The sequence below is a fragment of the Ursus americanus genome, chromosome X, assembly GCF_024610735.1.
Source record: "Ursus americanus isolate L20-20 chromosome X, mUrsAme1.1.p, whole genome shotgun sequence".
NCBI lineage: Eukaryota > Metazoa > Chordata > Mammalia > Carnivora > Ursidae > Ursus > Ursus americanus.
In genome coordinates this window covers 28,306,128-28,329,522 of record NC_142164.1, presented here as the reverse complement: position 1 = coordinate 28,329,522, position 23,395 = coordinate 28,306,128, and the positions used below count along the sequence as shown (strand labels likewise).

The 23,395-nt window shown below is 43.8% G+C and overlaps 2 protein-coding genes across 4 annotated transcripts in view; one reads left to right on the top strand and one right to left on the bottom strand.

Moving 5' to 3' along the window:
* Positions 1-307: 307 nt before the first annotated feature.
* Positions 308-1,448, top strand: LOC148106852 (testis-expressed protein 13D-like). The gene has a single exon (XM_087860062.1). It carries the CDS (start codon positions 354-356, stop codon positions 1,446-1,448), a length of 1,095 nt encoding a protein of 364 aa, XP_087716188.1. The 5' UTR covers positions 308-353.
* Positions 1,449-10,933: 9,485 nt separating this feature from the next.
* Positions 10,934-23,395, bottom strand: part of LAMP2 (lysosome associated membrane protein 2) — a 37,457-nt gene continuing 24,995 nt past the window's right edge. Inside the window, exon 9 of one of the 3 annotated variants that reach the window (XM_087859552.1) lies at positions 10,934-13,356. In XM_087859552.1, the coding sequence (XP_087715678.1) occupies positions 13,214-13,356 (143 nt within the window). In that variant the 3' untranslated portion in view covers positions 10,934-13,213. Of the gene's footprint in view, positions 13,357-14,678; positions 16,138-20,638; positions 23,175-23,395 lie in introns of those variants that run through there. The other 2 variants (XM_045814815.2, XM_087859553.1) reach the window with 2 other exon arrangements.

Here is a 23,395-nt window from a genome sequence, read left to right as displayed (position 1 = left end):
GTAGGTGGCGTTCGCCAAGGAAAGTGGGCGCAGTGCAGCCGCCAACCTGCCAGCCAAGTAGGGGGCTCTCTCCCGAGTGAGGCGGGTCCCAACAGGCCTTGCGGCCATGACTCAGAGTTCATTTCTCTGACGCGCTACTCCGTCGCCCCAAACCAGGTTGGTGTGGTGAGTCGGCTTCACGCTTTGTTAGGAGAACCAGTGGGTGAGAGAGGAAGCCGGCGGAAGGGGAGGCCAGGACTGGGCGAGGACTGAAGGCGGACTGGGTGGGCGTGGGGGGTGCGGGGCGGATCCGTAAGCCGGCGTTGTTTCGAGCGGCAGGGGCGGCCGGGTTGGCCGACTAGGCCGCAGCGGCCATGGCCGTAGATTTCGGGGACCCCAGGAGCGGTTTCCGCCACAACGAGGTGGTGGTGTTCATCAACGAAGAGGTGCTCAGTAACGGCGGCGGCCCCGACTTCTACCTGACCTTCTGCTCGAGGCCCTGGAACGAGATCGAGGACGAGCTGCTGTCCATCGTGGCCGACCCTCAGGTGCCGCGCGCCATCAAGAGGGCCTACTCCTGGAGCGCGCTGGCCTTGGGTGTGCGGGCGGCCGCCAGGCAGCAGGAGCAGCAGGCGCACTGCATCCGGCGGCTGCAGGAGCAGCTGGAGGAGCGTGAGATCACCACGTGGGCTCTGGCCTCCCAGCTGCAGCTGCTGCACCAGGAGCGTGAGCAGGTGGTCTCGCAGTTGCGCAGCGCACAGCACGACCTGCAGTGGGTGCTGGACGAGCGCGAAGCGCTGCGTGGCCAGCTGCTCCAGGCCCAGAGGCAGCCCCAGCGGGTCGGGTCTCAGGCGCAGCAGCTGGCGACGGAGATGTGGCCCCTGAATGCAGAGGAGCGGAACGAGGTGCTGGCCGCCGCCCGGTCGCAGCGTGAGCGGGACGTGGAGACCCGGAGAGAGGAGGCCCAGATGGCCTCCACGACAACAGGTGTGCTTTACGTGCCAGGACCGCCGCCGCCGCCGCCGCCGCCGCCGAGTCCCTGGGCCCAGGTTGTTCAACCCTCTCTGCCTATGCCGTTCCCCATGCCATTCCAGGTGGCGTTTCCCTACCCACCACCTCCCCAACCCAGAGTAGTCGGAGAAGCAGCAGCAGGAGCAGCATATCCACCCCAGATGCCTACCGGGGCGATCTACCTCCCCAGCACATGGCCTCTGTTGGGGCCCCAGGAGGAGATAGTCGTGCCGTGGCACCAGAGGAGCCAAGGCCAAGAGGAAGGTCCTGCAAGGCCCCGACTTGGCGTAAACCCCTCAGGGCACAGCTGGAGCCAGGGAGACTCGATGAAGCAACAACTGCAGGGACAGATGCCAAGGCAACCAAATGGTAAGAAGGCCTTTGAATCCCAGCAAAAGGAGAAACCTGCCTCCGACCTGGGGAGGAGGGACTGGGACTGCCTGTGGTGTACAGCATGATTAATTTTTCTGGACACTTGGCTTGTGACAAATGTAAGAAAATCTAGATACTAACTTTGACCCCAAACAAGCTCCTCACTGAATTTAGGCATGTAGAAAAGAATGGGGACATATTCCAAAGAGAAATCAATTTCTGGAGGTTTTGATCAGAAGGGGTTCTGATCAAAAACTCTTTTATTTACATCATAGAAAAGTCAAAAATGCCCCAAATTTTCAGTAGCCTACCATCAAGCAATAACCATTTTTAGCACAATACTATAGCCATTTCCGCAGGAGGATCTCTTTCCCCAGTTTCGTATTATACATGTGTGTGTGTGTCACGTGTATTGCTTTAAAGAAAGATGAGACTCTCGCAAATATGTTAATGAATCGTTTAAAGGAAAATTTTTCCAACTGCGTTTAAGTTCACAGGTGGTGGGCTCTGGATGGCTTCTACCAATTGGTTGACACCCTGGAGAGGCTGACAGGATGAAACATCTTTTTTCTCTTTTCTGTATTCTCATTAACCTCCTCTCTCCCACAGTAGCAGGTCTTTGGCTAAGAATAATCATGCTTTTAGAACATTGCTTTTAGAACATACGCACGTTACATTCTAGGAACACCGCTCTTCCTTGAGAATGCTATTGCTATGCTGTAAACTGCAGCAGTGTTCGTATTTGTTTCTTGATTTGTTTTTGCGAAATTCATAGCCGAGGGCCTGTTCTTTGTGTCTCTAAGCTCCAGAAACTTTGTATGAAGCCGAAGAAACTCCAGCTCCCAGTGTGTGAATGAATCCTCACAAAATACCCTCTGGCTCCCAGCAGGCTTCGCCTCAGTGAGACCTCAACTAGCTGGAGCTAGTAGAAGTGTGAAGAAATCAGGGAAAAGGAGACATTCTGGCACACATCTTGAAACAGGAGAAAGCAGACAGATTTTGGTAGAATTTGATCCTTCTGTTATGGAAAAGGGATTGACAGTAGATTTCAAAGGGTGGTTGGGAGGGTAGTATTAAATGTTAGAGGTTATAGCAAGTTTGTTGAATTTTGTTCATTGATTCATTGAATAGTTATTGATTGCCCAGTATGTGTTAGGAACAATTACATGTTATTCTCTGGTGCACACATTATAACTCAATTGGATGAGTTTGGTCAGATGACAGAAGAGCCTCATTTGGGATACCATGTACACCGGGGCTGTCTCCTTGGCCTAGCACGTAGTATGGCTCTTGGGTGAACCCAACTGAAGTATCACCAAGATCCATTTCTGTGATGCTGGAGGCAACGTCAAAGGCACTTTCATGGAAGGACTTGAATGACGGAACCGCTCAGCACATCAGTCCCCACGGAGACAAACAGGCAGTGACAAAGATCGGGGAAAGTAGCCTCACAAAAGTATAGGCAGGACCCTTCCGAGACTCCTGCTGGTTTCCTCCCTTGAAAAGGACTATTTTCCTGGTTGTCTGAAAGGCCATTGGGTTGTCTTGAAGGAGGAGAATGTTGGCTACACACTCGACCCCTCAGCTTTGGGCCACCACCGTCCCAAGCTCCTTTCCAGTCAAGATGGATGAAGAGCAGAATGATTCCAAGGGCCGACATCGTGCTGTGGATAGTGCTTCTCTAATAAGATCAAAAAAGAACTGGACTGGGACAAGCAGTTTTGGGAATGCCCCGGGCCCGTTCTCTTCCATTTGGTGTGTTCTCCGCAGGCTCTCTGCTCCCCCGAGGCAGGTGGAGCCCAGGGGTGGGAAGTTAGATGGTCTCCAGCCTGAACCGAAGTGTTCTCGAGTTCCCCCGTGAAATCCCAGCTCACCAAGCTCAGCCTGTCAGAGGTGTCCTGAGGCTAATAATAAAGAGTGTGCACTGGCCCGCTGTGTCTTCTGTGTGGTTTGTGTCTCGGGGAAGGTGTGCTCCGAGGCGGCAGTGTAAACTCACCCCTTCCCACCATCCCACCGAAGTGAAGGAAAGTTCGATCGCATTCGCTATTTGAGGGCCTCTCCTCTTCCAGCGAGTTACCCAAGAATGGGAGGGGGATCAGCGTCTATGGGGCCTTCGATCCATTGTGAACGTCCCTGCTCCCCCTCACTGTCCGAATCCACATGGTCCCTTGAAGGTGGGCATCTCCGCTGCTCTTGGGCCCGTGAGGCCTGACAGATGAGGTGGGGAGGGGGCTTCTGTCTAGGCTGGGAGCCCGAATGCCTGGTGTCCAGCCTCCCTATGTGCACCAAGAAGCCACTTCCCTGAGGCCCTGTCTCCCAGACACCCCAGCAGAAATTTCCCTCCTGCATTTCTGCCCTGCAATGCATGGTCCCCTCCCTCCTATGCATAATCCCATGAAGGTGCTCAGGATTCTGGAAAACAGCCAGGTTTAGATGGCCCGTTAATAAGACAAATGTTCCCTGAGGCCAAGGGTGGGGGAACCTGGCTGTCTGCTTGGTATAGGGACAGGCATGGGGCAGAGAACTGACCCTGCCCCACCAGCTTTCTCTCTCTCCTCAGTCCTGGTAACCAGGAGGCCTTGCTTACTGGAGGGGAGCACTGGGGACGAAGAAGACCATCAGGGACATCAACCTCAAGCTAGGTTTTCTGGGTTAAGGGCTGGTTTTGTGATAATCCTGTGTGTGCCGATAGCTCCCTGGAATTCTGGGAGGATGGGGCACAGACGGGACTCAGGAATGTTATAGGACATTTTTATCTGATGGTTCTCAGTGCGGTTTCTGGACCAGCAGCATCAGGATCACCTGGCAACTTGTTACAAATGCAAATTCTCGAGCACCTCCTCAGACGTGACTCCAGAAGTCCAGGGAGTGGAGCCTAATAGGTGTTTCTGATGCCCGCTGAAGGAACCTGTTTGTAATCCATAGTGTAATGTGAACAAGTCACCCAGGATTTCATTGTGGCCGGTTCATTTAGGGCTTCACAACTCACTCCGATGCCACTGGAGTGTCTTTAGGTCTGTCTGAGAGCAGACTCATCCCTGAACATAGCTCTTCCATAGCCCAGTGTGATTACCCAATATTTCAAGGCTGACTTTTTTCATAAAAAACTTCATAAATCTTTGGCTAGAATTACTGAGGCTGGCTCTCAATTATCCCTTCATTCTGGGCTGGGCACATGCATGTAAAACCAGGAAGTTTAGTTTACGGGAAGAGCCTGGGCTTTGGAGCCAGAGAGACCTCGGTTCATACACCTGTTCTGCCATTCACTAGCTGTGTAACCTTGAACAAACTACTGAATTTCTCAGATCCCCAAAAAGTGTTGGCTTCCTTCTCCTACCCTTGTTGCTCTGCTCTGTGATGATGGGGTAATGGGTATAAAGGATACCCACCGGATGCCTACTCATACCCCTGAGTGCCTACCAGGTGACACTTTATGGCCATTATTCCACTGGTGACTGTCACAGGCCTGTGAAGTGTAATAGATTCCTCTGTTAATAGTTCTTCAAGGAGGATATCGTACTCCCATTTTACAGTTATGGCAACTCAATAACTTACCCCAAATCATTCAGCTGGGCGTTGGTGAAGTGTCGGTTCTCACCCCAATCTGCCCAGCACCAAATTCCATGCTCTTTCTACTATAATACCACAATACCTCAAACTTCTACCCTTCCCAGTTAATAGCAGTTAACAGGGGGGCGCCCAGGTGACTCAGTTAAGCGTCTGCCTTCAGCTCATGGGTCCTGGGATCGAATCCAACGTCAGTCTCCTTGCTCAGTGGGGAGTCTGCTTCTCTCTCTCCCCCCTGCTCGTGCTCTCTCAAATAAAATCTTTTAAAAAATAGCAGTTAACAGGGTCTGTCAATGCCTCGGCCGATAGAATTGACTATAATGAAAGGACTTGAAGTCACAGAGGCAGTCCGGTGGGGAGGGAAATGGGTGGGAGATGGCAAGAGTCAGGCTTTGGTGGCCGGGGAGTGTTGGTGATAGAAAAGAAGGTACTAGAAGAAGAGGATTGTGGACATACCTCCTAGAGGCGTCAGCCTGATGAAACCCGCAGAGACAGAGATATGGAAGACGGAGCAGCATGCAGTGGGCGGCTTGTTCCCAGCCCCACCGGCACAGAGCCCCTGGCCAGCCACACTTCTACTCCCGATCACCTCTGCTGCAGAAGGAATGGCTCCAATCCAACACTTTCCTGTGGGACTTCTGCAGGCAGCACGTGGAAAAGCGTAGAGATGGGGAGAGGCAGCTCTAAGATGTCCCAGGAGATGACGACAGGCCGATGGGAAACGTGCCTCTGCATCGCTCTGGGGCTGGCAGAGCTGTGCACAGAGCATGGTAAAGGCCGGGTGCCTGGACTAAGGAACAGCGTAAAACAAATGCATTTGTCTTTGAATTCAAACATGCTTCAAATGAGGGGGAAGTCCTGGTAGGAGTGGAGGCTTTGTCCTCTCACAGAGCTGGCACTCATCTCGGAACAGAATGCCAGAGAGCACCACGGAGACTCCAGACCCACTCTCTTGGGGAATTATCTTCCTGAGGCCCTTTCTGGTTATCAAAGCGAACTGGACTGACCCAAACAGAAATATCAAAAGCAGTTAAAACTGCCCACAATCCCAAAACCTGGAGGTGACTGCTGGTTAGACTTTAGCGTATTCGTTTTATACCCAGACAGGCATCAGATCTACCAAACAACATAGGGTACATGCTTTTTTTTTTTTTGTAGCCTCCTTGACTGCAGAAGTAGTGGTTCCAATCCGGAGCCCTCCCGCGGGGGGCTCTGCACCCAGCATTGGGGGAAGGTGGAAGAAAAGGGAGAAGCACATCTTGCGTGGCAGAGGAGCAGTGAGAGATACAGATTTATTTACCGAAACAGAATCGTGGTACACCTTTCTTGCCAGCACTTGCTTCTGACTTAACAACAGTAAGACATGAGCTGTCTCATAGTCATATCGAGAATGTGATTTTAAATGGCCGTGTAACATTCTGTCACGTCAACATTTCAATTTGCTTAACTAGTTCTATCTTATTGGGCATTGGGATTCTTTTCAATTTTTTAAATTTTCACATTCAACATTGTATCAGTATGCACCATTTTCTGTACCGTGGCCAAGAGTGAATGTCATCATGAAAAACATCCTAACCGGTTTGAAAGATCTCTTGCTTTAATATCTATTTTTTTGCCTGCCTGGATGATGGAACATTTTCTTCAAGTTACTTATTCAGTTTGTATTTCTTCTATCATGATTTAACTATTCACATCCTTATTCAAGTTCACTCGTGGAACATTCATCTTATCTTGTATTTGATAGTAAGGATATTAACCCAACCCTTTGTCATACTTAAGATTGCGAGCATTTTCCCTTGTCTGTAGTTTGTCTTTAAATTTGTGCCTGGTGGCATTTCGATGATCAGAAATACTACATTTTTATATACTGAGATCTTTTCCATTGGCTTTTCTTCTTTTTCCTTTATTCTTAAGAAAGTATTCTTTATTTTGAGGTAAGACGTACAGCCATCTATATTTGATTCTGTTATCTTTTTTAGTTTTCAAAAATTTAAGTAATCAATCTTGAATTTATTTTGGTACCTATTGTGAGGCAGGTGTCTAAATGTAATTAATCTTGCGTCTCGGCTTCAGTGTTTACTCTTTCCCCACTCATCTGAAAAGAACATCTTTCACACACACACACACACACACACACACACACGCGTGCGCGCGCGCACACTCTGATGTTTGTGTGTATGTTACCTGTTAAAACTGCTAGTCTCTTCTTATTCCCATCTAACATTTGATTCCGGCTTTATAACACATTTTAATAAATGCAGTGCAAGTTATCACTCATCTTTTTCTAAACTTTCAAGGGAGTCATCACCTGTGTATTCTCTCAGTTGAAGCTTCATAATTTAACCCTCTGTTCCTTTGAGTCCTGGATGTACTGCCTTCTTTTGGATTCTGTGAGACTTACCCTATAACTTCGTAATTCACTCCTCTTTTTTTAAACCTAGTTTGAGTAAATTTCCATTCCTAAGGTTTTATCTCAGCCCTAATCTATTTCCTGTGTCTGTGATCTTGTCGAAACATTTGACATCTATCATCTTTAGAAACAAGATCTTGCTCTGTATCATTAAAAAAGCCCACATCTATTGCCTTACTATGTATTTGGTGGCATCATGTTATTTAGTTCTCTTTAAAACCCTACAAGATGGGGGGCGCCTGGGTGGCTCAGTCGTTAAGCGACCCCAGGGTCCTGGGATTGAGCCCCACGTCCAGCTCTTTGCTCAGCAGGAGCCTGCTTCTCCCTCTCCTTCTGCCTGCTGCTTCCCCTGCTTGTGCTCTCTCTTTCCCTGTCAAATAAATAAATAAAATCTTTAGGAAAAAAACCTCTACAAGATGGGTAACAGTATCATCTCCATTTTACAGATGGAGAAACCTTGGCTTAGAGGTTAAGAAGTCCAAGGTCATATCGCCACTGTGTGTAAAAGACAGGATTTAAATTCTGTTCTCACACACCTGCCATGCTCTACCATATAGCATTTAAAAGAAAGGAAAATGAAAGCTAAATATGGTTTGCTTTAAAAGCGAAAATTATAGCAACCAGAGAGACAGACTTCTGTTTTTGGAACTGAAAATGACACAAGAACCAGTAGGTCACACCAAAGGGAGGCCGTCATGGCAGAGCGCTGAGAGGCTCTGGCTCCGACTGCCTGGGTCTGAATCCCAGATGCGTTCCATGGATGAAAGGTAGATGGTATAATCCACGTCCAGCACTCTCTCTAGGGCCTGGCATGTATCAATTCTCAGATGCACATTTGTTCATTTGTATACCTTTGAAACCAATGGGGTTCTCACATCCAGTTTACTTTCTTATTTTTTAAAGATATCTATTTATTTATTTATTTGAGAGAGCGAGCATGAGAGAGAATGAGAGAGAGCACAAGCAGGGGGAGGGGCAGAGGGAGAAGACAACCCCCCCCCCGCCCGCTGAGCTGGGAGCCTGATGTGGGATTCAACCCCAGGACCCTGAGATCGTGACCTGAGCTGAAGGCAGATGCCTAACCGACTGAGCCACCCAGGCGCCCCTCACAACCAGTATAATTGGCATACTTATCTTAATGGATGGCATCTTAGAACTGATGAAATAAAGTATTAAGCACTTAACGTTTAACTGTGACACAAGATGACCACTCGTACACTCAGGAACTATTTATTCCATGTGAACTCTGTGCCAGGTACCATTCTCGGGACTGCGACAGAGTAGTAAACACAGTAAAAACTCCTGCTCTCAGGAAGTTTCCCTTCTAGGGGGAGCCACACATGCAACACAGATTCACAAGTAAAATGTGTGCTTTGTCAGATGGTGCTAGGAGATGAGCGGTGAGTGAACAGAGGAAGGGGCGCAAAAAGCTGGGGCGGGAGTGGGGGTGCTCTTTTAAATACAGTGGTCAGGGAAAGCTGCACCGACTGGGAGACGCGTGAAAAGACAACTGAGTGGGCTGACAGGGTGAGCCCTGAGGAGAGCTAGAGGAAGATCCTTCCAGGTGAAGGCAGAGCAGGTGCGCGGGCCTCGGGCACCCTCAGGGGCTTTGAGGACCAGCAGGAGGGCAAGTCTGGCTGGAGCGGCGTGAGTACAGAAGAGGAGTGGATGTGGCAAGAAGGGGGAGTCCCAACTTTAAGTATGTGGGTACAGATTTCCTGAAATCTTCTCAAAAGGGCTCTAAATCTGAGAGTAGGAACCACGTACCGGAGCTCAGAGCCACCTAGCAAGGACTGCCGGCTGTCATGGCTACGCGGCACTTAAAGCTGGGGGACGGCTGCCGGGGGATGGCATTAATTTAGGCAAAGTGAAGAGAGAGACAGTTCCATTTAGTCTCTTAAACACACTAATGCACATTCAAAATGATTCACGGTGCAGAACAGTTTGAGGGCAGGATGATAATGATACGTGATCAGAATAACTAGATGAGGCTCCTCTGAAAAAAGTGACATTCAGGGCTTCCCATTACCGAGGAGACACAGCACAAACCGGCCTTGGCTTGATCTCGCAAAAGGCGTGTTGCCACAGCATCCGTCTGCCCCTCAAGTGGGCTGGACAAAACTCAAGTTATTTTAAGAATATTGAGGAACATTTATAGGGTGACCACACACAGGATAGAAGAGTACAGAAACCAGCTTTCGCTGACCATTTTATATAAGGCATGTGTTTGTTTTTTTAATCTACTGTTCCTTAGAAACCACAATGCATAGTGGTTAAGAGCATGGTCTTTGAAGGCAGACAGAGCTGAGCTCAAATGTCAGTTTCGTCACTGACTTCCTGTGCGACTTTGGTTAAGTAGCCAACCTAGTGACGTCACCTGTGAACTGGGGACCATACCGCACCACCTCCGAGAACGGCTGCGAGAACTCAGCGAAACAACGTGGGTCAGGTGCACAGCTCTGGAACTGCTCACAGCAAATACAGCCGCTTTTTCCTGCTAAAAATGCATCGTATTCCAAGAGGTCTCCTGTTTCCTACGCAGATCTCTCGAAACAAAGGGACTCAAATTTACACTGCCATCAAAATACACGGAGAGTAAGAGCAGAGAGAAGAACATTTCCTCAGAGTTCTAAAGGCAGTTCTAGCATCCAGACTAGACACACTGAGCTTAAAAAGATGAACCTCTGCGCTGACTTTTTTCCCCAAGTGGACTTTTCAGATATACCGTAACCCTCCCTGCCACATACAGAGAACCACTCTTCTCGCTGTCAGTCATGCTGAAGGGCTTCTTTTCCAGGCCCCGTGAGGTGCAGAATTGTGAAGTAGAGTCAGCGAAGGAGCTGAGACAAGAATGACGGCTTCTACCGAGAACCCCCTTGCCAGTCCCTCAAATGCAAGTAAGGCCTTCTTTTTTTTTATTCTTTTTTTTACTTAACAGCCATCAAACGTCTAACAATCAGAAAGTGAAGCCCTATTACTCAGGAGCCGTAGAGCGCGGCAGGGTTCAATTCCATCTGCCACCCACAATGCACCCTACATAAAAAGGAGTGTGTTGGCACTTAATCCAATGATAGAACATTTGAGCAACAGACTGGGTTATAAGGAATTTAAAGGAATCTGCAGAAAATGGGTGTCCCGTCCTCCGCCCTTGCCACATCCCCGAGGTGTATCTCACTCGGAATGGAATGAACTTCACCGATGAGCGCAGTTCATCAAGGAGAAACAGACACATGCTGAAAGTCCATTTATTCAGAAGCTCTGACATCTGTTAAGATTTCCACATTTTCTTTCCAGTGTTTTCTTGGCATTTTCACAACCACATAGGCCCCCGTGTTTGAAGTGTCTGTGCTAAAGGTTCCTAACGCCTCCTTCCCAGTGGCACTTGGTCATTTGCAGACCGATGCAATCATATGATTCTGACTGCCAATTCAAGAGACTAGAATTTGAGGAGCTTAGACTATACAAACAATCCAAGCTCTTAAGGCTGAGCACATGGAATAAAAATGAAGTTATCCATAGTGATACGGATTGCATAATCTTTATTATCTTTGAATCCACCGGTCTAAAAATCACACAGACCAGATTAAACAGGAATACCACAGTATGCTTTATTTTGCAGGTATCGATTAGTTCACTAGATTAATGTATCCAAAACTTTAGGTCGCGGCAAGCATCAGTTCTTCCAAAGCAGCTTAGGTGAAAAACAATCCTTTCTATCCATGAGTTCAAAGTCCTAATGTCTGATCCACTGTTGTACTGACAGAAAAATGAACTCAGTGAGCAAAGCTAATTGAATCCTCAGTTCATGGATTTGGGGCTTCCCATATTTTACTGGAATTAAAGCAGTTTTTGTTTTAACTCTCCATGAATATTTTGTCTTTTAATCTTCATTCTCAAACAAGAATTAAACATGTCTGCTAATGATCTAAGATAAAGCCATGATACCTAATGAAGAATTAGCGCTATTAGTCTCCTACCCAGAAGGTAGAAAACTTTTAAGTGAAGCCTTAATTTTGAAAGTACCTGAATTTCCAGTTCATATACTTAGCAAGATCACAAGCTGATTTACATAATCTGGCTTTCTGGACAATCATCTCAAAAATATTTATTGAAATGAAGCCACTGTTTTTTATGGTGCCATCATTTTGACCAAATAACAAATAAGCGATTGTTTTCACAGGAGAACGTTTTAAAAGAAAACTTTCTTTCCATACTTAGCAAACAGAGGAGAGCTTGAATCTGCAAGTCAGAGCTAGAGAGTTCTCAAGAGAGATGTAATTGAGCAATCTGACTCTATGCCACGTTGGAATAGATGCTTTTGAGATGAACATATAGATAAGACAGTAAAGAAAGATCTTGATGAAGTTTCTTCCTTTTTAACAAAATGTTCTAATTCCAGTTACTGGCAAAGAGTTCTGGCATCAGCTAGCGGCAACAACACAGTGGCGAGCATCTGCATTGTGCGGAGAGGTAGACTGGGACTTAATCCTTGGATTTAATAGCAAACTAACTTTATTTAAGGTTTAGGCTTCATTTTTTAATCCGTGGAACATTTCTGAAGAGAAGGCAGATCTTTGGAGACTTTTGTTTTTAGTTCGAGAGAAAACGCCTTGGTAAAATAAACATCTGCCTTATGCTAATAACAGGTATGCAAAGTAGCCACTTGGGCCCTAGAGAAATACAACACTGTGCTTCCAAATCGAAGGGCAAGGCAACAGCCTAGCCAACCAAGCAGGCCCTGGGATGAATGGCCTCTAGGACCTTACTCCAGAAGCCAGAGCCATTAGAGGTCCCTACAGGGATATAAGCCTCTATCAAGCTAACACATTTACAGTATAATCCCAGTGCAGCTTTGGCTAGGCAGCCATCTGACTGATGACACTTCAGGGCCCACTAGCCTCTAGGGTTAGCATTGCTGCTGCAAGAAAAAAGAAATCAATACATTAAAAAATGTCAATTAGAACTTTTTCATATAGGGAATGGGAGAGTGCAGGAGGCCCACGATGTATATTAGTTGTTTTTTGTTTTTGTTTTTGTTTTTGGTGGAGGATGAATTCACTCTCTGGACAAGTTAAGCCTCTGAGGAAAAAAAAATTCTACATTGTAACCCTAAAAAACCATAACCCATCCTATATCAACGCTTAAAAAAAAAAAAAAGCTGAAGATCTTAATTCATCCTTCAGCATAAATATCAAGTATGAGATAATCAATATATTCCAGACTCCAGAAGGCAAAAAAAAAAAAAAGACATCCTGATGAAAATATAGTCATCACTAACGGTAATGAAGGAAACAGGCAGACTTTTGCTATTAAGCACATATTGTAAAGCCATTTCTTTCTTTCTTTTTTTTAACAGAAAAATACTAAACAGATTTAAATAATCCTGATCAGGAGGTGAGGAAAGGAAGTCTTATTAACGAACCAAGTTTTATGCTTGCACCAATGAAAAGAAATTATGTTCTTGAATTTATTTCCCCAAGCAAGTTAAATTCTCTAACAGCTTTGATTTTGTAAATACCGTCAACCAAAGTAGCAAAATACAAGTAGCTGCAACACATAAAATTATTCTTCAGTAGAAATGCTTTCATAATTGAATCCAGAGGCTTAAAGTCATTATTTACTAAAAAAAACATACTCTAAGCCACAATTTTTCTTCCAATTACACTTTAACAAAGGAAGAAAAGTGGAAAAAAAAAGAAATTGGTCCTAATACATTTTTTTTTAAAATAAGTGCTACTCATGCCCAAGTTAGTTAGCAATTCACTGAGGTTAGTCTGCATACTTAAACAATCGATTGCACAGCATTTCCTGGCATCTAACCAATGGAAACGTAACTTCTGATGGCAAAAAAAAAAAAGCACTAGGTTTAATTGATTACACAGACTGATAACCAGTACGACTTTTCCTTCTTCCAATCATATAGGAGATAAAGACAACAATTATAAGAAAGCCCAAGGCCACACCCACTGCAACGGGAATAAGAAAGTTGAGGTCAGAGTCAGCAGAACATTCTTCAGCTGTTAGAAAAGAACAGACAGAGAGCAAGGAAATTAGTAAGGAAGGCAATTAGGCAGAAACGACCCAACAAGAAACAAGCATTTTGAAAGCGACATAGATTAGTCTTTAATAGCATTACCTGTATGTCCCTATTTTCTGGGTATCCACCCAAATATTTCTAAGGAAACGATCCTACGATATCTCCCATTATTACTTCATCTCAAATCACACCTAATTTCCTCAGTACAAAAGCATAAGGTAAGGGACGAACAAGAAAAGATTTGTGCTCGCCTAATATGGGAACATTTTATGTTTAATTGTCTAACGGCACCGAGGAAAAGAACAATCGTCTACACTTAACACCCCGCCCGCATGTTTTCCCACTCCCTTTCTCCCTTGTCACAACTATCATCAACATAGAAATAATTCTGTATCAGTAATAAAATTTAAGTTAAAAAGGACTTAAGATCAAGAAAATGCAGTATAATCCCCCCCCCCACAGGCATTAGGTAGTTGTCAGGTTACACGGGATTATTTGTAGCTAAGTAGTGGCCGAGGACAACAGAATCCAATGCATCGTAGTCCATTCCGGGACTACCAGGAAGGCAGTCTGTACGTAGACTTTGAGCTTCGGACTCAGAACCCACTTTGAATCTTGACTACTTCCGTAACTAGCTGAAGGACCTGGGTCAAGTTATTTACACCGGGCCTCATGTTCCTCATCTGTAAAAGGGGGATACTCATGCCTGTACTTCAGGTATTTGAGGATTAAACACAATTCTACTTCTAAAGCATCTGATACACATCGGGTGGTCAACATGTGTTCATTCCCTTCTCCTTTCCTGCCATGTCTGTGATCCCATCCAAAGGTTAGGGTTTGAAGTAGCCAATAGAGATCAAAAGCCAATATTCAGTACTTTCAAAAAACACCTAAAGCTGACATCACGTGTTATTGAAAGTAGTTAGTACAGAATCTCAAGGTGCCCCCTTCTGAGCTCATCATTTCATGTTTAAACTAATTATACTAGTTAGGGACTAGATTTCCTTGGGACAACTGTTACCGAAATGCTAATAATGGTGTTGCTGCCTACTGGATATGTAACCTCAGTGAAGTCACTCCCCTTTCTGTGAAATTATAGGGTTAGAGTCAATAATCTTTAATGTCCTTTCCCATATAAGCCTAACGCGATTAACAAGATGTGATATTTGGTGTGATTTATGATTGGGTGATAACTTGCACTTTTTCCTCTCATTTTATCTTTTTTTTCCCCTTGCATTTTTGTCATTCATTAAAAACACAACACAAAACAAAACAAAATCAATTGCTAAGGTTCCGAGTACATGAATTTCAGTAATGACCGTAGCCTTTATTGGAAGGATTCAGCATATTTCACTGAAAGCCTTCAGAGACAGACAGATAGCTGGGTACCAAGATACTGTCATCAGTGAGTTACAAAAATTCTGAACAAGCCAATATATACACAGAATGAATTAATAAAATAATCACTTCAATATGAACATCTCCTCCAGTCCATTGATTAAGCTTCCTTCTTATTTGTCTATACATTCAGTACCTGAGCTGCACTTAGGACAAGGAGTATGCTTCAACAGGGGCTGATTATCTAGCTCATTTTCATGCCAACAGCTTCTCTCTACCCCCATCCATGCTCTGCCCCACGGGGGCCTTCTTCAAGAAGCAAGAGCCTAGCTGCTACGCTTCACTGCCTCCCTTCTGAGATTGCTGGTAGCTTACATTTCATAAGCACCAGTCTGATGACAACACTAAATAGATTTTAATGCTCTAGAGACCAACAAGATGAGGTAGAGAAACACAACACAATCTGTCCTAATTAGTTCATAGAATATTTCTATCTTTCAATGCTAATCAGGCATCCAAAGAAGAGAAAAACACAAGAAAAAAAAGGCAAGTGGTTAAATGTGCTTGAATCTTCGCAGTCTCTATCGCTGAAAAAGAAACAATTTTTCGAAAACTCTAATTCTGAAACCAGTTTGAGTTCTGTTGGGGCCTCTTGGGGCTGTTTTTTACCTAGGGAAAAAGCACAAGCCTGACATACTGACTTCATCCTTAAATCAAACTCAAAGAAAACAGCAAAAGTCACATAACCTAAAAAATGTTGACGGTCCTGAGGACATTTCAACTGAAAACCAAGTTTGAGTGTATCTGATGGGCATTTATGTCACATCGATATTTATTTAATGAACTATATGCAAAAGTACTGTGATGAGCTTAAACCCGGATAGTTCTTATACATTAAAACAGAACACTGGTAGTGAAACAATATTTATTAATTCCATTAAGAGATAACTACATATTTTATTTTTATAATGGCCATGTTATAAGTTTAAGGGATCTTAGGTTAGGATCAAAATTTGGCCGAGGCCTCTTAGGATAGACCTTAACGCACTGCACACCGATGTGTTTTTAACCAGTTTGTCTTCAGGACCAGTGAATACAGTATTTAATTTTCAGCTGAGAAAAGGGAACAGTTTTTATTCATAGAGACTTATCTCAAAGTGCTGGGACTGATTTAAGAATTAAAGTTTCAACATATCAATCTTAAAGAGCAACGTGTTTCAAAATGGAGAGGCAAGAAAATCTCATATGCGTGTATTTTTATATCATCAATGAGACTGCAGGTTCTAAAATTGCTCATATCCAGCATGATGGCGCTTGAGACCAATAAAGTAAGCCAGCAACACTAGAATAAGTACTCCTGCCAAGGCTGCTCCCACCGCAATGGGCACAAGGAAGTTGTCGTCATCTGCACTGCAGTCTTGAGCTAGACGTGGAGAAAGGACAATTGAGAACAGAAACAATGACACAATTTCAAAGCCGCAAATGTTAACACACATCCTTGCCTTTGACACCAGGTCACCAGGCATTGGCATTCCTTACCAGCGAATGAGAGATTCCACAGAAGTGATCCTCCAAGGAACCAAATCATACCGTTTTAGGTACCCTCACCCCCCACCCCTGCAAAATACAGTCATTTTGGATGAAAGACAGATTATCAACCGATCACCTACTTCCCAGATTTCTTAAACAGAAGATAAGGGATAAATATAATCAATCTTTCCTTGATCAGACTGTGGGCTTTCAGGGGCAAACTGTTCGCGGCACAGTGCCCCGGAACACCGCCGCTTGTGAAATATTAGTGAAATGTACCGAACGAACGACGACACAAAGCAGACATACGAACCCCACGCAAGGCACTCTGGGGTCCTTCAGTGGAAAAGAGAGAGAAGCTGGCCCTGATGGCATGACTGCGTGTGTCTAATGTGAGTCAGACAAGAAAACCAGTGGTTATAATTTTGAAAGGTGCTGTCATGGGGCAGGCAACGCGCCAAGTGTCACGGAAGTGTTTCAGAGACACACTCAACTCAGCCTTGTTACACAAGACATACTTGGAAAGAGGTGACACTGGAGCTGAGTCGTTACGGATGAGCAGGAATTAACCATGCAGGCCATGGGGGAAGGGCATTCCAGGTACAGGAAAAAACACAGACAAAACTACCCGGAGGGCCACGGAACCCGGCACTTCAGGGGAAATGCAGGCCGGCTGGCAGAGCTGGGGGGGATCGAGAGGTACTTGGGGCTGGGAGAGGCAGGACAAGGGTACCAGGACCAGCTCACAGAGGCACTGTAGGCTCTAGGCACTTCCGCCTTACACTGATGGAAGGACGAAGAGCATGGTGGGATTTCAGGCAGAATATTTGTAGAAGTCACGCCAACCGGAGGAGACCGGAAGTAAGGAGGTACCTCTACTGCTAGAGGCCAGAGGACCAGTAATATGGTCCTGACCTGGGTGAATGAAGCGCAGATGCAGAAAGGGACAGACTAGAGAGCCAACTAGAAGGCAGAACTGGCCGGGTGGATACTGGGGGCGTGATAGGAGGTAATAAAATGGCTTCCAATTCCCCACTTGAGTGATCATGTAGATACTGGTGCCATTCACCCTGATAGGGAATACAGGAGGGAGAATGTATGCATTCCGTTTTGTTTGTAGTTGTGGGGGAGGGAGGGGTGGGGAGGGATATGCAGAAGAGGGAGACGTTCAGTTTTGGATCTTCTGGGTTTCAGATGCCTGTGTCCCTCCTAACCAAGTGGCTGATGAACCTAAGTGGTCATAAAAACCAGGGACACGTTTGTTTCTCAATAAGGGCAAACAGAATCTGAAAAGGATCAGAGACACAACCCTTGGGAACACTCATATCTGAGGAACAAAGGAGCAAGACAAAGAAAAGGCAAGTAGACAATGGTGCCACAGAAGCCACGGAAGGAAACGGTTTCGATTAGCATGGGAGAGGGGTGAGAACTATTAGAGAAGCCTGTTGGCTGCGAGGCAATTCGCTGCAGGTTTAGGAGCAAATGGAAAGTGATCGGTTAGGAGATCAAGAACTTGGGGTGGGGAACATCCGGGGGTCATCCCGAGAAGTTCAGAAGACAGGGCATGAGGGAGGGAGTCAGAAGGCGCATAGCGGCAAGGAAGGGTATCTTCGGGTGGAAGAGACTTAAATGTGTTTGTAGAATGAGGGCCAGAGCCACGAACAATGGACTGAAGCCAACGGTACGAGGTCTCGCAGGAGGTAGGCGAAATGGGATTCCAGAAGCCCGGACCAGGAGAAGCAAAGCCAGGGAGAACGGAGCAGAGGAAGGGATGGTGCCTGCAGACGGAGGTCCATCTGCAGAAGGCAGGCAGCTGGGATGGCAGCTGGGATGTTGAACGACCATTTCTGTGCCCCATGTCCTTGCCTCTTACTGCCCTAGCTCTCCTCCTAGCTCGCAATCTACCAGGGATGGATAAATCAGATAATTACGCTTATTAGAATTGTGTTGAAGTAAGAATGAACAGGCCACCAGGCAATTCTGATTGTGCCCGCATTTAAGAAATGTGCTAGGCTTTTGCTAGCCTCTGGGGCAGTAACTGGGAACAAGATGCAATCCTGGGGTTTATGGACTTTATGGTATCGGCTTTGACTGCCAGCTCAATGAGCTTTTTTACTTGCTTCTTGGTTCCGTTAGAAATCCAGATAGCTGAGATTGCCACATGTGACTTGGGAATACTTGGTGTAGAGAGTACCCAGTTAGCTGACTCCTCCCCTTCAATTTCCCAAATTACCACCCGGCATATAAACTATCAGGTGACACGAACCATAAAGTATTATGCCTTGGATTTAATATAACTTGGTTTTTAAAAAATTCATTAGATTAATTTCTTATTCTGGCAACGGATTCACAGTCCTCTCTCTCCCAAATTGGGTATTTGACCTAGTACTGAAACGACTTTCATAAATACTGCCAATAAGGCTTTCATGTAAGACAAATATTCCCAGAGTAGATCAAAAAGGCAATTCCACTAATACAAAGATCTTTCTAGATGCTGTCACTTACTTAAAATGCTCTCAATTAGTATGAAGTATTAATTTATAATAACTATTGATTTTATGAATTCAACCTTTAAAAATTCTTTAGGTAACGGAAAGACATTTTGGAAAACAGTAATTTTAATAGGATTACATCCTGAAGAAAAGAAAATCTCATTTTGTAAATCATTTCCACCTGATTTATTTGCATAATGTACACTGGAAACCATATTGAAAATATCTGGGGGGGGAAGGAACAGTGTGTATGTGGAAGAACTTAATGATTAATTACAGAAGCAGTGAAGATTTTTAAAGATAAAAAGTTGCGTGGCCACTGAAATGTCAACGTAACGTTTCATGTGGATCAAAAATACCGTTAACCCTCATGGTTCTGTTAGCTCAGAAATTCTTCAGATACAAGTTTTAGTGTGAGTTGGAAAGTTGAAATATACATTTGTAATAAAATATAAAACTCATCTTAAATACCAATTGTGTCACAATCCCTTTGGAAGAATCAGCATTAAGAATCATATTCTTGGGGCGCCTGGGTGGCACAGCGGTTGAGCGTCTGCCTTCGGCTCAGGGCGTGATCCTGGCGTTATGAGATCGAGCCCCACGTCAGGCTCCTCAGCTATGAGCCTGCCTCTTCCTCTCCCACTCCCCCTGCTTGTGTTCCCTCTCTCGCTGGCTGTCTCTATCTCTGTCAAATAAATAAATAAAATCTTAAAAAAAAAAAAAAAGAATCATATTCTTATGTGACACCCTATTATATACCTTTTAGATCTACAAACTGTTTGAAGTCTATCACATGAACCTGAAGATACTTGAAGCTACTCAATATTACCCAAACATTGTCTCTACTAGTTTCAAAAACAAGATATGGTAATTACTGATGCAGAAAGTTACCAGAGTAAAAGAGATGGGTGCGAGAGGGACAGATGAGCCCAAGACAATGTAATCTTATCTACTTAAAGAAATAAGGATGAAATGCTATAATCTTAAAAATATCTGAGTCTTACAAGAATTCCTCCTGAAACGTGCAAGAAACTTCAAACGGTGTATTTTACACTGTGTATAAAGTATGTTCTTGATTATAACTAGTAGCTTCTTACCAGATTCCTTCTAAAAATACTCACATTTTCATTGAAATGGAAACTATCACTCACAGAAATTAAGAGGAACAGGATTTTAAAGCCCTCGGCCCTCAGATAGAGAAACTGAGACCCCAGAAGTTAAGTGGCTTGGCCAAAGTCACATGGCAGCTAGTCTCAAGAGTTGGGAGTTGTGATGATTAACTGGCAGTCACTAGCTTAACGTGGGGTAATCCAGACGAAAGTTACTAGCAAGGTTGCCAAGTTTTTGTGTGTGCGAAGCTATGGGAAAATTGGAAGGTTCGAGTATTTTAGGATGATCTGAGAGACTGACTGCACACAATAGCTATGTATACACACATACGTACCAGCCTCAATTCAGAGGGGTCGCCAAAAGTGAACGAAGAGATACTCTCAAGCTTTTCCTATGAAATGCATATTCCAGATCACTGGTTCCCTGACTGGCTCCATACCAGATCCCACTGGGGAGCTTTTACACCCACACACGCACACGTGCACACACACGCAGGCACATGCGTGCACGCACACACAGGCCCAGACCTGCTAAGTGAAATCCTCCAGGAATGGAGCCTGGCATGTGAATTTTTCTAACAAGCTTCCCAGGTGATTATTCTGTCGCCAGCCCAGCATCAGTACAGACCTATCTATGTATGGGACCACTCTTCCAGATGGTAATACACAGAATATTCTAGAAATAATTTAGTTCCACTTCTAAGCTTTTCGAAAGTTCTCCCTTTGGGAAGAAATTGTCATTATGTAGCATACAGAATTTTTACTTTAACCAACAGGAAAAAATGTGAGCAAATTTCCTTAAGAAATAAAAGAATCTTTATTGTTTGTTTTAGAAGCAGTATGTTGAGCAAATGGACAGGCAAATATCTAAAGAGCAACACCATACATCGACTAGTGGTTTAAACATTTGAGGGAAAAAAAACATGAGAAGTATTTACATGGACCAGTTTCTTTATACAAATACTAAAACATGAAAAACACCCAGAACCAAATAGCAATGTTAGACCATCAAGGTGTAAACCCAGCAAAACGAACAAAACTATAAACGGTACAAAGAACATGTGGCTATAGGAAATAATAGTGTAAATAGAGTATATAAACTGGCCCATGTAAAATACAAAAATATTCAATGGAGTCAGATTTTTCTATAAAACAGTGCTGATTAGAGGTATTTTAATATGAATCCGGTATATAATCTAAGTGTAAAAACTTTTAGAAACGTTAACAGCACTAAGCTAGTGCCGCCCACTTGTGCTTCCAATTTTTATTTTCAAAAAAAAAAAAAAAGCTGCTTTGTTTCGACTCATGAGAACTAACGTCCATTTTCTTATAAGCATTATCCATTCATCAATCCTACACTAGAACATTATTTAAGTAAAAAATAAGTTTTAAAAATCAGATTTATATTTAGTCCTCAAAAAGTGCCTTAAGCTGGCAATGCAGCTCAATGTAGCTCTAAGGGAAGGGCGGGTCAGGAATCGGATTTTGAGCCAGTAAGAATTTCAGGCTACTCTAAGCAGAGAGCAAATTTCAGTGGGAGGAAATATTTACCACTCCAATAGAACTCGAAAGATACTTAGAGACACACACATGCTAACATGCGACTGCCTGTGTGTGTGAGGTGTGTAGAGATAGACTACCCAATTAATTCAACATCAGTAATGTCTGGAACCCAGATGTCCCATTCGCTAGTGACGATGGGGGCACATCATCTCCCACCCCAAAAACACAAGAATCTTCCATATGCAGCTGCATATTAACAACTCTTTAATATTTACTCAGCCATTCCAATACCAAAAAAAAAAAAAAAAAGAGAGAGAGAGAGAGAGAGAGCGACCTCCTGGAAGCAGCAAGAAATACTTGATGTGTTAACTATCAAGCTGAAATGTTTTGCTTTCTCCTATAAACATTAGGTGCTGCACAGTAAATGGACAATTGGTGCATTTCCCCAGAGCACAAAACCGAACACGAAGCACATGAATTAATAATGATTCTACCATAATGAACAATAATAACGTTAAGTTTTGATTAGCACAGAACCATTTGAATGTGAAAGCCAAATTAGTAAGTGTTGTAAATACCAATGCAAGCTGGAAACAAAGAACAACCTTTTAATGGACTAAGAGAAGACCAAGACTTTTAAGGGTTAGGTGCAAGTTACTTGCTAAGCGTAAGTGCGCTTCTTTATCTGGGTTTAGGACATTCTGGCATTTCTTCTTTACGAAAGAGAAAAGGAAAGGAGAGAAAAGGAAGAGAAAGGAAAGGAAAGAAAAAGAAAAAAAACACAAGAAAAGAACATAACACACTACCGCCAACAAGGATACTGCAAAGCTAAAGAGAAAGAAACTACATTCATTCTAGCAGTGTATGTGGAGGCCAATTTATAGGTACAAACGACTAATGCCTCAAATTGGCACGGCCTAGCAATGATCTCTAAAGCGCCTAGAAAATGGATTGAAATGCCCAGTTGGAATAGTCTTGTGTCTTGCCATTTTAAAGACTGAAAAATCCAGTTGTTTTTTTTTAAAAAAGGATTAAACAAGATTAACACCTATTCCAAAATGTATACAGCTTTTATACCTTTTGTCATTACAGCCAAGTTAAATACAAGTATATTCAAAAGGCATTAGAAAAGCATTCGTTGCTACGAACATAATACTAGACTCTGTTCAAATCTACCGGCATCTCTCTCATAGGTCAAATATGCAGCAGTGCCAAAGTAGCTAAGTTAACCTGCAAACAAAATCACAAAAAAATACCAAAGGAGCAAGTACAAATCCACTGTAGGGTGCAGTCTCAATTTGACTACATGCAGGAAAAAAAACTCTTTTTGAAAACTGTTTTTCCTAAACTGTGTATTTCTAGTCAGAATACATAAAGCGAAAACACTGAAATACTAATTCAAGATAACAGAAATAGAACCAATGATCCAGGTGATTTTACACATGCTTTTTGCCGTAGAAATAACAGTTTTAAATTCCATGGTTGGGGAAACCAAAATCATGTGACTAATTTGTAGTTTATAGTTTTTAGGGTGTTTTTATTTATTAAGTTTGAAAGCCCCCACACCATCCATTCTAAAATCAGAACTGCAACTAGATATACCTGAAATTGAACAGTATTGCATGTTGGGACTTGTACTTGCTTTATTATTTTGTAACAGAGATCACATATCGATTAGTATTACAGAGTCTGATATCCGGCATAGCTTTTTCTTCTGCCAATTAGGTAAGCAATCACTATAACGATAATCAAGCCTGAAAGACCAGCACCAACTATAATTGGTATTAGAATGGTGTCATCATCCAGCGAACACTCCTGGGCTGTAGGTGAGAAAAAGTGTGTGACAAATAATGAGTATAATCAAAAATGAATGTCCAAAAGTAAAAGATGTTGATTCAAAAGTCAGAAATGCTCTTACAAGATCAACTTTAAGTAATTAAGGCAGGTATATTTTAATGATAAAACTACAGAAAATTATGGATTGTTCTAGAATTAAAATCCTAAAACTTTTCTTTTGTGTATGTATATTCGTATGTATGAATACATA

What these genes read in the sequence shown, in the direction of transcription:
- LOC148106852 (XM_087860062.1), top strand. Translation starts at nt 354, where the DNA reads ATGGCCGTAGATTTCGGGGACCCCAGGAGCGGTTTCCGCCACAACGAG.